The sequence below is a fragment of the Mya arenaria genome, chromosome 1, assembly GCF_026914265.1.
Source record: "Mya arenaria isolate MELC-2E11 chromosome 1, ASM2691426v1".
Classification (NCBI taxonomy): domain Eukaryota; kingdom Metazoa; phylum Mollusca; class Bivalvia; order Myida; family Myidae; genus Mya; species Mya arenaria.
Window position 1 is genome coordinate 58,115,867 of NC_069122.1, and position 14,810 is coordinate 58,130,676.

The following is a 14,810-nucleotide window of genomic DNA, read 5'->3' on the forward strand; positions in this document are numbered from 1 at the left end:
GCATTCGTCACATACTGTGACAGCTCTTCTTTGGTATATATGATGGACACATTGGGTAAATTGGAGTGGCAATATCGGCAAATAAAATTGGTGCTTTTGGTTTATAGAATTGGCACTCTTGGTGTATAGGATTGGCGACATTAGTATATAGGACTCGCGCTATTGGTCAAGCATATTTAATTTAACGGTACATAAGCATGGCACTATCGGTACATTTATTTGTACTGTTGTACGTTTTTATTCTCCGCTCTATATTTTTGAATATATAATTCTTAGTTCTCGTGTGTTATTCTTTAAGATCGGGATGCATTTGCCATGTAAGCACATTAAGTAACTATTATTTGTGATCGCAAATGACTTAAGAAATGTTAATTTGGTATTTTGTCTATGAGAATGCATATAGGTTAGGATGTGTCAGTATAATATGTGAACACATTATTTCAGGCTGTGTGCAGTGTTTTTTATTTATTGGTTAGTCGTTGTCATTACATGCGCGCTGTTCTATGTTATGCGTATAGTTTACCTGATCTTGTTGTAGACGTGCTTGGTTCCCATTTACAGTTCACAATGCGCTTCGACCCTAGCACTTGACTATGGTTTTGTTCTTTTCTTTGATCATCAGCTAGACCATTGTTATACACTTCAGCAAGCACTCGTTCAGACGGAAGAGAGCATTGCCTGTTCTGTCGGCATTTGTACAGTGACCTTAATCGAATAGTTGCTTCTTTGTGACGGGTTAAATAGATCCTTTCGTAAACAGCAACAAAAGTGTCCAAAAATCTGCGGATGTACAAACTTCAACTGGCGTTTGATCTTTAACAACTCCTAAAACAGACCCCACGATATGTTCAACGTCACTTTGTTCCTCTCTGATAACAATTATTCCGTCTCCAAAATTTGTTCTGAATTCGTCAGCTACAACGGCATCTAAAGATGCAACAGTAATGTCAAGCCTTGAATGTATCTTTTCGGCCTTCTTTTCCTTTAAAATTTGTCTGTACGTTTTCAATTGAATGGTTGAACTTCTTTGTGTTTGAAGTAAAACGTATCTTTTAAGCTATCTACTTCTTTGTTACCAAGAAAGTACACATATATATTGCCCAAACCTTGGTCCACTTTATCTCCCAAAATAGATCTACACTTTTTGCCTAATTGATCTGCTTGTTGCAAAGCAGGGTAACTGTTTAAAATGGAACTATTTTTTCAGTGAAACTTTAGTGATTCGTGTCATTTTTAACCCTATTGAACATTGTAGTCCAACTGGCGTTAATGATTATGCGTTATCTTTTTTGTATAAGACAAATTTCAGCATCTTATTCCAATGCCGCATTTGACTAGTAAATCTCCCAAGTGGATCCCTTGAATAGTTATATCAGGGTTGTATAACTGTGTTTAAAAAATGTCATCATTATTTTTTGAGCAGGACAATGAATTGCTAATTACACGAACATTATTTGAAACTCGGTCTTCCTTCTGCAGCTGAAAACTGGGATTTCATACTGAGCGTCTAGTTCTCACGAGGCGCTAATTAAAGTCGTGTCTATTTTATACATAGACACAAAAATAACTCCACCCATATCTATAGGCAGTATTCAATACTTTAAAATAGTCTTCCGACAATGTAGCTTTACTTATCCAATTAGTTGTGCGTGGCTGAGTGCGAAATTAAGCCACACTTACCAGAAATGAATACATATTTACAAATTAAAAAATAATGATGGGGAACTGTTACTAGTTCTTCATATTTTGAAATACTTTTATTCTGTGATGTGTTTAAAGGTAGTCGAGTAGCTCCTGTACTTCCCTATATTTTCCAAACGGACCGTGTTCATTACGTTGTACAATCTCAACCAAACTCAACAAGTTTGAGCTTTACTTAAAGAATTACTATCACTTTTAAGATGTATACATATACCGAAGGTGAATGATATTTTAAAAACCGAAAGTGATGTTAGGCACCCGTAAACCAGTTTAACCGCTCTGTGAGAACATTTTCCAATGATGATCTTCTGATAGTTGTGTAATGTTTGTTGTCTTGTAGCGCAGCGTCTCTTGTTGAGTGTTTTTGTGACCATGATCCTCGTGCCTGTACATATTTGGCAAATGGAAATGGTTTGGCTATATATTGGTTTGACAAGGAGAATGGCTTGAGTTAAAATACATTGTTGGGAAGAGAAGAATTGCTTGAGTCAGAGCACAGAATGTTTATATCAAACTTTCCATAAATTAAATGCGCTTAGTTCGATGCACTTGTTTGAGAATGTTGACTTTACTGTGACACAGCTGTTTATTATTCTTTTTATTCAAACAGTCATAGATAAACATATTTTAACAATGCCCTTCAACAATCATTATCTCATAAAAGCTACAAGGTTTTGAACACATTTGGGTGATATACGTACATTTTGTAAGTTTCAATAGCGTTGCACCTTACCCTCCGCAGATGTAATGTTGGCAATTGATTTCTATGAAGAAGATGTTTGTAAAAGAGGTGTAATTGTTTAAAACAATATTTTAATATCTGTGTATTGAATCTTTTTCATTTTTTTTTCAGGTTTTGCCAAACAGTCTTTGACGATACAATAATATTATGCAAACTTGGGTTTATCTGTATGCCATTTACTCAATGGGCTATTTTCCGACATGAATAATAAACATACAGTGAACATTTCAATAAAAGCATAAAGCTTAAAAAGTATTTACAAAAGCCATTTATGTTCATGTAGACACTAAGAACAAGAGGTGCATGACGGTACTGAAGCGATACAAGGATAATGAAGAATTTATTTTTGTTATTTTGTGGGAGTTTTATTTATCTTTTGTATTGGTTATTTTGACTGTTGGTATTTGTTAGATATTATTTCTGTTGTTTCGGTAATCCATATAATCTAAATCTTTAACTCAGTTTGCAAATACATGATGAAGATTTTATCTTATGTACTTAGAAAAAGATTATTTAGAACGACTAATTATGGGAAGAACTCTTTGTGCTTTGAAGCCAGTGAGGTATTTATTTTTAAGTCATATCTAAAATAAGATAATCACCTGATTGAACCACAATCATATGGTTTTAACTAATGACAACAAAGCACAAAGTAATCAATAGGTATACATAATTAACAACATGTAAACTTTTTTTGATGAACTGAGTGTTTGAATTTTTAAATGGCCTAGTTTAAGCCTTCTTTAAGAGAGCCCCCAAATACGTGTACAGAACACAGCTTCTGTGAATGGATCTTATTCTTTATTGCTGTCTGCTGTCTATCAAATCTCAGATATGAGTGTCCTGGTGTGCCGTTTGGGGGTTTTATTTTAGAAATGAACAAATGCTCGTTTCATATATTTGTTCTTTTTTCATTTTCAAACAACAATTGTTATTACAATGCCTTTGAAAAAGAATAAGAGTACTGTTATATAGCCCATGAGAATGATGAACCCATGGCCCCACAATTTAACATTTGGGCCGATGTTTTCAAAGTGGATTGAAATATATAACTGATAATTATATAATTATCACATATAACTCTTATTTGATTATATTTTTTCCCATCTGTCAAATAAATACATTGGATATAGCACTGTCACACGGGACCCCCATTTGACGATGGATGGTTAGTATGATTGTGATGCGGCGGGATATCGAACATGCGACCCATGGATTGACAGTCAAGTGTTTAAGCAGTAGACCACGGATCCGCCACATGCAAATTGTATATCTATGAATTGGTTATGTATTAGTGAGGCAGTAAGAAGATCTTCTCTAAAAGTGTCCATACCAAATGGCACTGAGTTAAAGATCTACGTATCATGATAGATAATCATAAAATAGACACTTCGCCAGTTTTATTGGCCTTATTCACTCCTCGTTTAAAATCTATCCAAAACGAGGCGTTTAACGCATGAATTATCGATACTCAATATGGTGACTGTCAAACAGCTTTACGCGATCCAGGCTGCACGACCAATTTGAGTCATGTTCCGTATATTTTAATGAGTGATGTTGTTACAATTATTCAAAAACATTCAAAGTTCCTGGAAAACATCTTGACAAAGGCTACAAATTATTCAATTGATCGTACGTTCATAATGTAGAAGGTAAGTTCCGATGTCAAGTGCAGCCAGACATGCGAGAAAGGTTAAAGATAAACAAAGACATGTAATCTTTTCAATAAATATCATTGTTGGATATATATAAACAACTTGTTTACTTGAATTGCGTTTGATATCGGCTTTTTCTTGTAGTGTTTATCTTTTTGTGTTGATAAGTTAACTCTACATGTACGTAAACAGTGCGTAAAAATAATGACTCATCGACTGAGCCAGTATACCTGACTGGGTAAAAGAGAGAACATGTTTTTATTTTGATATGATATTTATTAACAATGTAAAGTGAACACAATATTTTTAGTATGATTTTGTTATGATCATATATCAGTTTGATGTTACATTCACATGATTGTTTCCAGTAAAAGTAAACGAGAGAGGGTGTCAAATCAGAGGAAAATGCTCCGAAATCTCCATATAAGTTTAACGAATTTGTTTATGCACAGGTCACTAGCCACGCCCCGTCTTTCGGCACCAAATGTAACAGACTCAATAAATATGTGGCTAGAGATAGTACCAAGGATGCTATACCAACAGCAAGGATAACTCATATTTTCTCTGATCTGTACGTGTCAGTACCCTGGCACTTGTACCCATACACATTATGACTTTTGGTAAGGGGACACATGTAAGGGTAGGGCCTCTTAGTTACGCCCCCTCAAATGGCGTTTCCAGAAACTGCCTATTTTAATACATGTGTTACTGGATTATTTCAAAACGCAATAAATTGTTCTTATAGATATCGTTCCTCGAAGGTCATTAAGAGGCAGTCATGTGCATGTGCAGCTGGGAAATATTCATGTGCACACGTTGCAGCTCTGGTATACCAGCTAGTCCACTCCAAGACACTGAAGATGGAAGCCGGTCCGGACCTTGTGTCGAAAAAACGTCATGTCCCCAGCTATGGCAGGTTCCACCTCAAATTCATTACATAGTGGCAAGACCACTGACCGAAGTGAAGTTTATCAAGCTAAAATTATCATAAGGAATTCAGTTAGAACAATGTGTGTACAGTTCACTATACAATCGGATTAGTGGCAACTTTCCTAATGTGGAGTTCATGACTGGCCTAAAACATATCTTACCATTACATAGCAATGTCATTCAACTTCTCCACCAAGTACTGCCTGATAAATTTGAGGCTGTGGAAACCTAAATATCATATATCCTTTGGTAATGTTTTTGTTGGAAATAGCCTGGCTTATCAACTTCCAGAGACGAAGTCTGACGGAACAATTATTCGTATTGATGATTAAAAAGAATATCCAGCGCTACCAATGACCACCCATGACTTGACTTGTCCTTATAATGTAGAACTAAAAGGAAACGAACATCTGTTCATGGATGGTCTCGAAGTTTCCCAGAATCAAGCAGAGAAAGTTGAGCATATGACCAGGAAATAGAGTGGTTGTCCAGAAACAACTATAAACTATATATTCATAAACTCAGACATGACAGACTGACATCATCAACGTTTAAGTCCAAACACTGGGCATGAAGCATGGCCTTGAAAATGAAAGTAATTCTGTATTGGAATACCGAAAACACAGAAATGTAAATGTAAACCCCTGATTTTTAATAAATCCTTGTTGGATTTCTCAGAAATTCACCTGATCGGATTGATTACGATCCTTAAGTAAGAACTTTCGGTGTGCTTGAGGTGAAATGACAAATGAGAAAAAGTTATAAGGATGCCCAGTTTCTAAAGCATAATGGTGATGGGACATACTCCCTGAAGAAATCACATGCTTATTACCTTCAAGTGATGGGACAATTAGTGGACTGGACTGACCTTGGGGGACTCTTGTGTTTGGAAGCAGAATGACATGCAAAATGAGCGAATATATTTTGACAGAAAGTTGTGGTCGTCAGTGTTATAAAATTCGTGTATTTTCTACTTTGACCAAATGTGAAGAAATTGTGTAAATGCTTGTACACACAAGGTTGAACAAATGCAATATTTTTGCTGTAAAATTGAATACAAACATCTGTATGATAACATGATTTTTAGCTTGTATGTTTTTGAAGAACTAACGTCTGGCTATTATTATCAACCAGGCATCCCTCGGAGTGACTTTCGTTGTGCCAAAACGTTATCACGTTGGTCATAGCTTAAAAACAGTTTCAGATATTCCAATGTAACAACTACACATGTTGTCAGTAACGAAACGCACATATAAAGTCACTCGAAGATAGATAACTCTGATGGTCCTCCTATTTTAGCTATGTCCTATTTTAAGTACCGACGAGCGTTCGTGCCAAATCAGCTGCACTTTAGTTCAATTTTAGCACAGGAAAAGAGTTTTATAAACAGTTGTCTGCTGTAAAATGTATGACCAATATGATGAGTTTGTGACCAATTTTGAGATAAACTGAAATATGTATTAATTAATGTTTCATAGATAAATAAATCTAAACTTTTTAAGAATATTTTGCTATATATCTTAAACTTTACTTCACATACCAAACATGGTGTATTGTAAAATTGTAAACAAACTTTTGCCTTTAATTTATTGTTAATTGCAAATGTAATTTTGCAAGTGTAAACTGAATCATAAATGAGAAATGCTTTGTTTTAGTGTAAAAACATCATCAGATGAAATAAAATGTGTTATTACTGGACACTATTTATATGAACAACACTTGTTATCATATTGTTTTGTTTTAAGGTAAACTTTTTGAAAATACATTAGAACGATTCTACATACCATAACACTTGAAATTTGGTTTACATATTTACGATATAGCAAGGTGTTAAATTAAAGAAGCGTTGGCTTTTAGCTCATCTGTTTTTGTAATTGATAGTTGTGCTACCTTAATGCTCTTGGCACATGTAGTTATGCTTAAACCGTCATGTTGGTCCTTAGTCAAACAAAATTACGGTTAGAATGGCTAAGAGGTACAGTGTTATACTGGGGTTGAGGACTAATGTCTATTGCTGGTGATTCATCACCTGTGTCACTGTAAATATATAGGATACATAAATGTAAGAATAGTTCAATACAAACAATTATATTGATGATTTATTGTAGTTCAGTAAAATGAAACCACACCTGAATTGTAATAAATAAATAAAATATACCCGGATGATCACATCTGGGTTTTATTATTTAAATATAAATTCAATTTCAATGTAATTATTAACTTAGCAATTACTATCGGTACAGACATATAAGAAGTGATTATTCTAACAGCATACCACAATTGTCTTAGAGGTTTTATAAAATTAGTAGTTATACTTGTAACCTCATTTTCAATCTCTTTCGCCTGGCAGGGTGAAGTCTTTGAGTTGGAGGCTTCCTTGTTGGAGACAAGATGTCAATTGAACATAGATGGACATGCCTCCTTTGTAATACATTTCATTACTGTCAGGGTTTTCATGAAGTCAGTGGGTTTGAAGTGGGCTGAGCAGGTTTTTGTTTGCGGTTTAACCTGTTAAGTTATTCAAATAATATATGTATATATGCAATGACTCATATCCGCATAATTGTCGTTTTATATCAAATATAAGAATATGAGATATTTACTTTTATCCGTATTACGAAACATGTCCGAAATTTAGAACACTTTCTAATGCAATGCAAACTAGATCCGTAAATATCTGGAAAAGAGGTTCACCATCTCGCCTTACTTTAACAATATTTATATGAAAAATAAATTAACAAGCCACGTTTTTCTTTCTGCGGGGATCGGATGGAATGACAAAGAATCTTATGGAAAGTGTGCTAGCTATATATATATATATATATATATATATATATATATATATATATATATATATATATATATATATATATATATATATATATATATATATATGTCTATCAAACGTATATCTAAATACAAGGCATGTATATATTCCATACTATGCTTTATGTTAAGATAAATCACTGACATTTTGGGATGTCAAGGTCAATGTCGTTGCAATGTCATGTGAATAATGAAGTTTTTTTGCCTATTTGCTTATTGGGCACTGGTCAGTAGAAATGGGCAAGTTATAAATTGCTCTATATTTTCAGTTACTTTTCAATGATTTTATGAAAACAAATAGGTGCTATCCAAAAAAATGCTCCCGAATGTGATCGCCGGAACAGTGTTGTTTCCAAGTTTTGATATTACACTTTTTTACTCTTTACTATATTGTTGCGTTTATATGACGAAATTTACCCTCGGGTATAAATTAACCCCTATGCAAGTATATTGCTGCGTTTATATGAGGTAATTTACCCCTAGGGAAAATTTACCTTATAAGCAAATATGTACATATAAACGAAAAAAAAAACAAAGGCGTTATTTACCGTTTGTGACCCGTGGTCCGGAGGTGACGTAATATTTCGTAAACGCAGCAATTTCATTAGCCACAGGGATATTTTGAATTTGGAAGGGGTTAACAGTTTATAGTTGACAAATAAAAATGGAGGAAAATAGTTTAAATACAAGAGTTTTTTTTTTCAAATTTCTCGACAGACTGTCTCTACATAGGACTGAAATATTTGAAATACGATGTTTATGTCCGATGTAACTATTTTGTTTTAAAGGTTAGCCATTTGGTCTTTATTTAAGACGCATATGCTATCAAAGTGGATGCTTAACTTTCAAATACATTTAAACAGAAGCTATTGCACTCCTATTTCATCTTAAACATATTCTTGCTTCTTATTTTTAGAATAATAACAACTACAGCAAAACACGCGAATTCCTGCAGTTATTTTTTCTGGTAAAAAAGTATGATTTGTTTTTCAATATTTTGAAACGCACATCATATCTCCTTACTATTGTCCTTAAATCACTGTAGCCTGATATAGTAAGACAAATAAGAGGAAAATTAAAACCTATCGATATCATGTTCGTTAACAATATTATATTACCATCATGTCTTATGTTCTTCACAACAATTCTCAATTACCATATCATCGCGTCCAAAAATTATTCTAGGTGCAACCTTGCACACGTAGTCATTTAATATCACTAGTAGCACAACTATATTTGAACATAATTATGATAATGACGGCCATCTTGAATTTTGACGGACAAATTGGATGAATCTAGAATGGGTCCTGAGCTTTTTTCAATCATATTAATATTTTTCTGCAAGTGTATCAAAGTTTCAAAAGTTGAACCTAATGTGCACATTTTTTCACAATATCACCCGACTATAAATAAAGGGGTTTCAATAATTTAAAATGGAACTCAGTAAAAATGTACTTAAAGCAGTTTTATTGTCATTTGTGTGGTCATACAATATACTGGTTTAGGTATACAATCCAAATACCTTTTTCGACCACATTTCATACATATCCAGTCATGATGTAGACTCCATGCAAATTAACATTTTAGTAAAATTGTTTCGTAAAAGGTAGGAGAAAAATGTGTCAACGGAAGATTAAGAGTGATATCTGATATATTCGACATCGGTGAAATATTTTCGAAGCTGATATAAAATTATTATCATTTTGACTATGACAGATGAAAATCCAATGTTGAGTATCATTTTTACAAGTAACTTCACTATATATATCTGTATCATTGTTTATCTATGATTGATATGTATATCAGCCAAAGGGACCTTCAGCACATGCACATGCAACAACCTTATTTCATACAAATTAATATGTGATTGTATGGTTACACGCATTCGCCAAAGAAGATGCAATGGTCCAAGAAATCGGTATATACCTAGATCACCGTCATTTTATAATGAATATACAAAAAATATAATCAGAAGTTATTCATATCAGAACTAGAATCATACCATATACTATTGTTGTGACGATGAATATGGCGGTACTTCCAACATTCCAGTTGATGACGATAGCAAAATTATGCTAGATAACCTTAAAAACGATGTTAATTAAAATGTATAAAATGTATAAAATAAAAATCTCCTGTAAAATGGACAAAATTTGAATTGTGTTAATATTTTTGGCACATTGCCAATTCATTTGAAATATGTATGTGTACATAGTGTTGCTTTTGTAGTCGCATAAAAGCGTATCTAAGCATCTGAAAATAACAGTTAAAAGTTGAAAGACCCAACCAAAATAAATAATTCAGTATAGGAAAAGACCACTCTTTACTAAAGCTTTTAAACTTCAATAACTGTACCTGTTACTTTGTTAAATTAACTAGAAGAAGAACGATACTTTAGTCGATATTGCTTGAAACTCGTTCTGACAGGATTGTTTACATACGAGAAAAACTACATTGTGAACATTTTGAAATAAAAGCGATTTACTTTGATTCATGTAGGACGGGTTTGTAAAAATAGATCTACCGCTTTAGTTAATTCCCTAAGACTTTTTATTTTCGTTTCGCATAAGTGGTCTATTTTAGGGAGGTACGGATATTGATTAGCATATAATAGATTTATGTAGCTATCATGTATATGAACATATATTTAAGGAATTTACCTAAAATATCAAATATGCATTAGCATTCAAAAGTTGGACAATTTCATATTTGAATAAACATGTTAAATTGATGGTCTTTTATTCAATAAATAATTACTTAAAGTGACACTCGTATGTAAAATCAAACAAAAAATTTGAGTGATAAACCTTTTAACTACTTACTAAATAATGCATTTATGGAAAATATTAGTAACTGATAACAAGATTATAACCGTGTATTTAATAACTAAAAACGCACAAATATTAAATGACTAGTGGGTCAACAATTGACCAATAAAGTAGAAATACCGTGTTTTTGCACCTTTCTTTCAAATTAAACACGCTATCCTAAGAACCATTGTTTTCCATATTTATTCATCCTTTTCGGTAAATTAAAACAATTGTATTAATTGTGGTACAATGGATTTGGGAGTAAGAGTGCATCTTTAAAATACGTAAATATGAGATCATCACCATTAACGTAGAGGGTGTATATATTTCCAAGCTATAAATTTTCGTATGATATATGCCTTGAATCAACTGTGAACTGTAAACAGTTTGAATTTATGCAATAGTCCACATTGTCAATGGCCTTCTGGATATTCTGTTAATAAAACTTGACACTTGAAATATGGGCGGAGTGAATTTAGTGCTGGTGTATAATTGGCACGAAGTGGACACCCTGATAAAAAAATCATAACAGTTTAACCAATGGAGTGATTTACTAGTCAACATATTTTAGAATTAAAAAGTATATAAACATGTAACCCATTAGTGTCTCACTATTCTTTCCTTTAATATCGCGTGTAATTGATTTAGCTCTCGAAATTTGTCTAATATAAAACGTTTGATGCATTGTTATTAACACCATTTGGACTTCAATGTTTTCTAGTATTAAAAATGACGCGAGTCACTACGGTTTCACTGAAAATCAGTTCCATCATGAACCAATATCCCGGTCTGCAGCAAGCAGTCCAACTGGGCAAAAAATGCATGTTTATCTTAAGGGATAAACTGGATCAGGATTTTAGCGATATATTTGTGTACTTTCTTGGTAACAAAGAAGTAAATAGCTTAAAAGATATCTTTCACTTCAAAATCAAAGAAGAATTCAGTACAACGTTTGAATTGAAAACGTTCAGACAGATGTTGAAGGAAAGGAATGTTGAAAAGATACATTCTAGACTTGACATTACTGTAGCATCTTTCGATGCCGTTCTAGATAACAAGTTGGGATCAAATTTCGAAGACGGATTAATTGTTATTAGAGACGAAAAAAGTAACCTAAAACTTATCGAGAGATCTCTTTTAGGAGTTGTTAAAGATCAAACACCGTTTGATGTTTGTACGTCTGAAGATTTTTTGGGTACATTTGTTGCTGTTTTACAAAGGATATATTTATACCGACACAAAGAAGCAATTATTCGTTTAAGGTCATTATACGAATGCCGACAGAACAGGCAGTCGTCTTTTCCTTGCAAACGAGTACTTTCTGAAGTGTATAACAATGGCCCAGTTGATGATCAAACAACACAACAAAACCAAAGTAAAATGATGGGATCGAAACGAAAACGTGATGTGAACTGTAAGTGTGAAGCCAGTGAACCTAGCACGTCTAGGACAAGATCAGGTAAACGATACGAATAACATAGCACAGCGGGTATGGAATGACACCGGCGAAAAAATAAAATAAAACACTACACACAACCCGTAATCATGTTTTTACATAATTTCTCGACACATTCATCGTTACTAATGCATTCCCATAGAAATAATACCAATATTGTAGTATTGCAAGTTTTTGCAAGCCATTTCACTCTAAAATTTTCGTTTAATTAATAAAAAAAACCCTTTCCATTCACCACTTGAAACGAAAACTTGTAATGTGAAAACTAGTCCATATGTCTGAGCCATCCCTAACGATAGGTACTAAATGTCTTTACATGAAAAACGTGTAGTTTTCCGAAGGAAAAACTGCCTCGTGCGAAGACGGAAGTAGTTGTTTTGAAATGAAAAAAATAAATTACCGAAAAGAAAATCTCGCTGCGGGCAACACAACTTTACAACTAACATTAATGTAAATCCCATGTACCAATAGCGCCAATCCTATGTACCAATAGTGCCAATCCCATGTACCAATAGTGCCAATCCCATGTACCAATAGTGCCAATCCCATGCACCAATAGTGCCAATCATATGTACAAATAGTGTCAATCCTATGTACCAATAGTGCCAATCCCATGTACCAATAGTGCCAATCCTATGTATGAATAGTGCCAATCCTATGTACTAATAGTATCACTCATGTAAATGCACTTTAACAGCGTAACTATTGTTTAAATAGTAACAATCAAACACCGCGAAAAAGATATATGAACATTTGATTATTCATTTGCAGGCAAGAAGTTTAGGAACTCTTACGAAGATGAACCTATGCAAGTGGAACTCGATCTTATAAAGGACACATTGCATGAAGCGATTGTGTTATACAGAAGAAGTCGAATTCCCGACAGCGAAAATCCTTTTCCTAAAAAGGAATTACTTACTCTCACATGCGAGGTACGTTTGGCTAACATAAAGCTCTATAAAAGTTTGTAAGATGTTCAATTTGAGCAGTTTTTAAAGTGTTCATGATAGCACAGTACTAACACATACGAGCATGCATGCAAATGAATGAAGCGCGCTCAATATTTTTTTATATTATTTATCAATGTTAAAGATGTCTTCATAAGCAGGTAATTTAAAGTTCAATGTCAATTTAACAAAAGAAGAGATGGGTCATTCGCCACTTGCGGTACATATTATACAGGCGTTAAACTCTCTTTCTCTCGTTGCAAAGACAATTTGATTGTAAACACAAAAAAAGTGTCTATACTAGCTGTTCACATTTTTAAATGAATATTTCCCTTTTATTTCCCGCAGCTTTCTAGGGCAATATATGCAGTTGATAAACGAATATATGGGTGTGGGTTTCGGAATTACACCTTGGAAGTATTCGTTAATCTCATCGAATGCAGCCAATCTGAAGAAGGGAGACTTTCACTGCAAAAGCGCATAAAAAAGTAGCGGAAACTTTTCACGTTCATGAAATTTATGTAAATTTCGGACGCTTCGATAAAACCCTGATGTCATCGTGTCAGGTCGGCAGTAAAATAAAAACTATCCATAGCAATGGTACGGATGGTTTGTCAGCAAATAAAACAGGTCAAGGGCACACAATCTATACCAGGACTGCAGTTCTTGAACGACGTCGAACACGGCAAAATACCAATAGTGATACAAGTGCTAGGTTTGCCACTCTTGGTGGATTTGCAAGAAATGACGAACAGCAACTCTTCCTTCTATTGTCAAGACACTTCGCGGACCCCGATATCAAACAGACCATCTTCTTTATCGACAGCAGGAATAAGAAACACATTCTTGCGAATGTACTAAAGGGACAAACCCGAGGGATATACGACATGTCGATTGCCACAGTGTTGCCAGGCTATATACGAAATACAAGGTTTCGAGCATTAAGCGGAGAGCAAATGGACAGCATTCTCGAAAAATTCGGCCCGCAGTCAGATGTTGGGGAAATGCCTGTTTTCTTCTGGAGTTGGAAATCGGGACCAAGAAGAGGAAAAATAGCTATTCAAGATTTCAACGAAAGATCATCAGATGCAAAACTTATTTTGCTAGAAGACATCATGGAATATAATGTGGAACAAAATGGTGTTTTTCCCATACGAATGGCTGAAAACGGTCATAGTGGAGCAATTATCTGCGCCGATGATGCCAATCATCAACGAGTACGAGTGTTTACAATGCTGATGGGAGCGTTGAACTACAAAGAGATAGAAGACACAGTTACAGGTTGGAAGAAACAAGGATTATATATGTCGTTGCCAGTTTGTGAAGGAATTAGGCAAGCTAGTTACGAACATAGACAGAACATACATATCTGCTAATTGTGACAACTTCAAAAGTCATTATAACTGATGCAAACATAAATGTTTATGGAAGCAAAGAGTTGAACGCACGTTTCATGATGTTAAAGCGAAACGGACATTGCGATTAACCAAAACACTTCAGTGAATATAACATTTACTGTTTGGATCTAGTACATAATTGTTCATTTGAGCATAATAATTTGTAAATATCATATATAGTATATAGTTTTGCAATTTAAATAATGTCTTTGGAATCGAAATTTGATCAGTTTCTTGTTTTCTATTATTTGCGTTTGACGACTAGTGTGTTTATTTATATGACTGTGAATGATAATCTATCTGCTATTGTTTCTTTTTATTTATTTTTTCATTTATCATTTTTCAT

At 33.9% G+C, this 14,810-nt stretch overlaps 1 protein-coding gene and 1 long non-coding RNA gene across 2 annotated transcripts; both read left to right on the forward strand.

The window, feature by feature from the left end:
* Window positions 1-3,885: 3,885 nt before the first annotated feature.
* LOC128237280 (uncharacterized) lies at window positions 3,886-6,884 on the forward strand. Its single transcript, XR_008261563.1, has 2 exons — window positions 3,886-4,095; window positions 4,844-6,884. It is a non-coding gene; the product is annotated as an uncharacterized LOC128237280 (long non-coding RNA).
* A 4,490-nt stretch (window positions 6,885-11,374) lies between these two features.
* LOC128240762 (uncharacterized) lies at window positions 11,375-13,559 on the forward strand. Its single transcript, XM_052957596.1, has 3 exons — window positions 11,375-12,123; window positions 12,892-13,052; window positions 13,416-13,559. The coding sequence occupies exons 1-3, from the start codon at window positions 11,394-11,396 to the stop codon at window positions 13,557-13,559; spliced, it is 1,035 nt and encodes a 344-aa protein (XP_052813556.1). The 5' UTR covers window positions 11,375-11,393.
* Window positions 13,560-14,810: the final 1,251 nt, after the last annotated feature.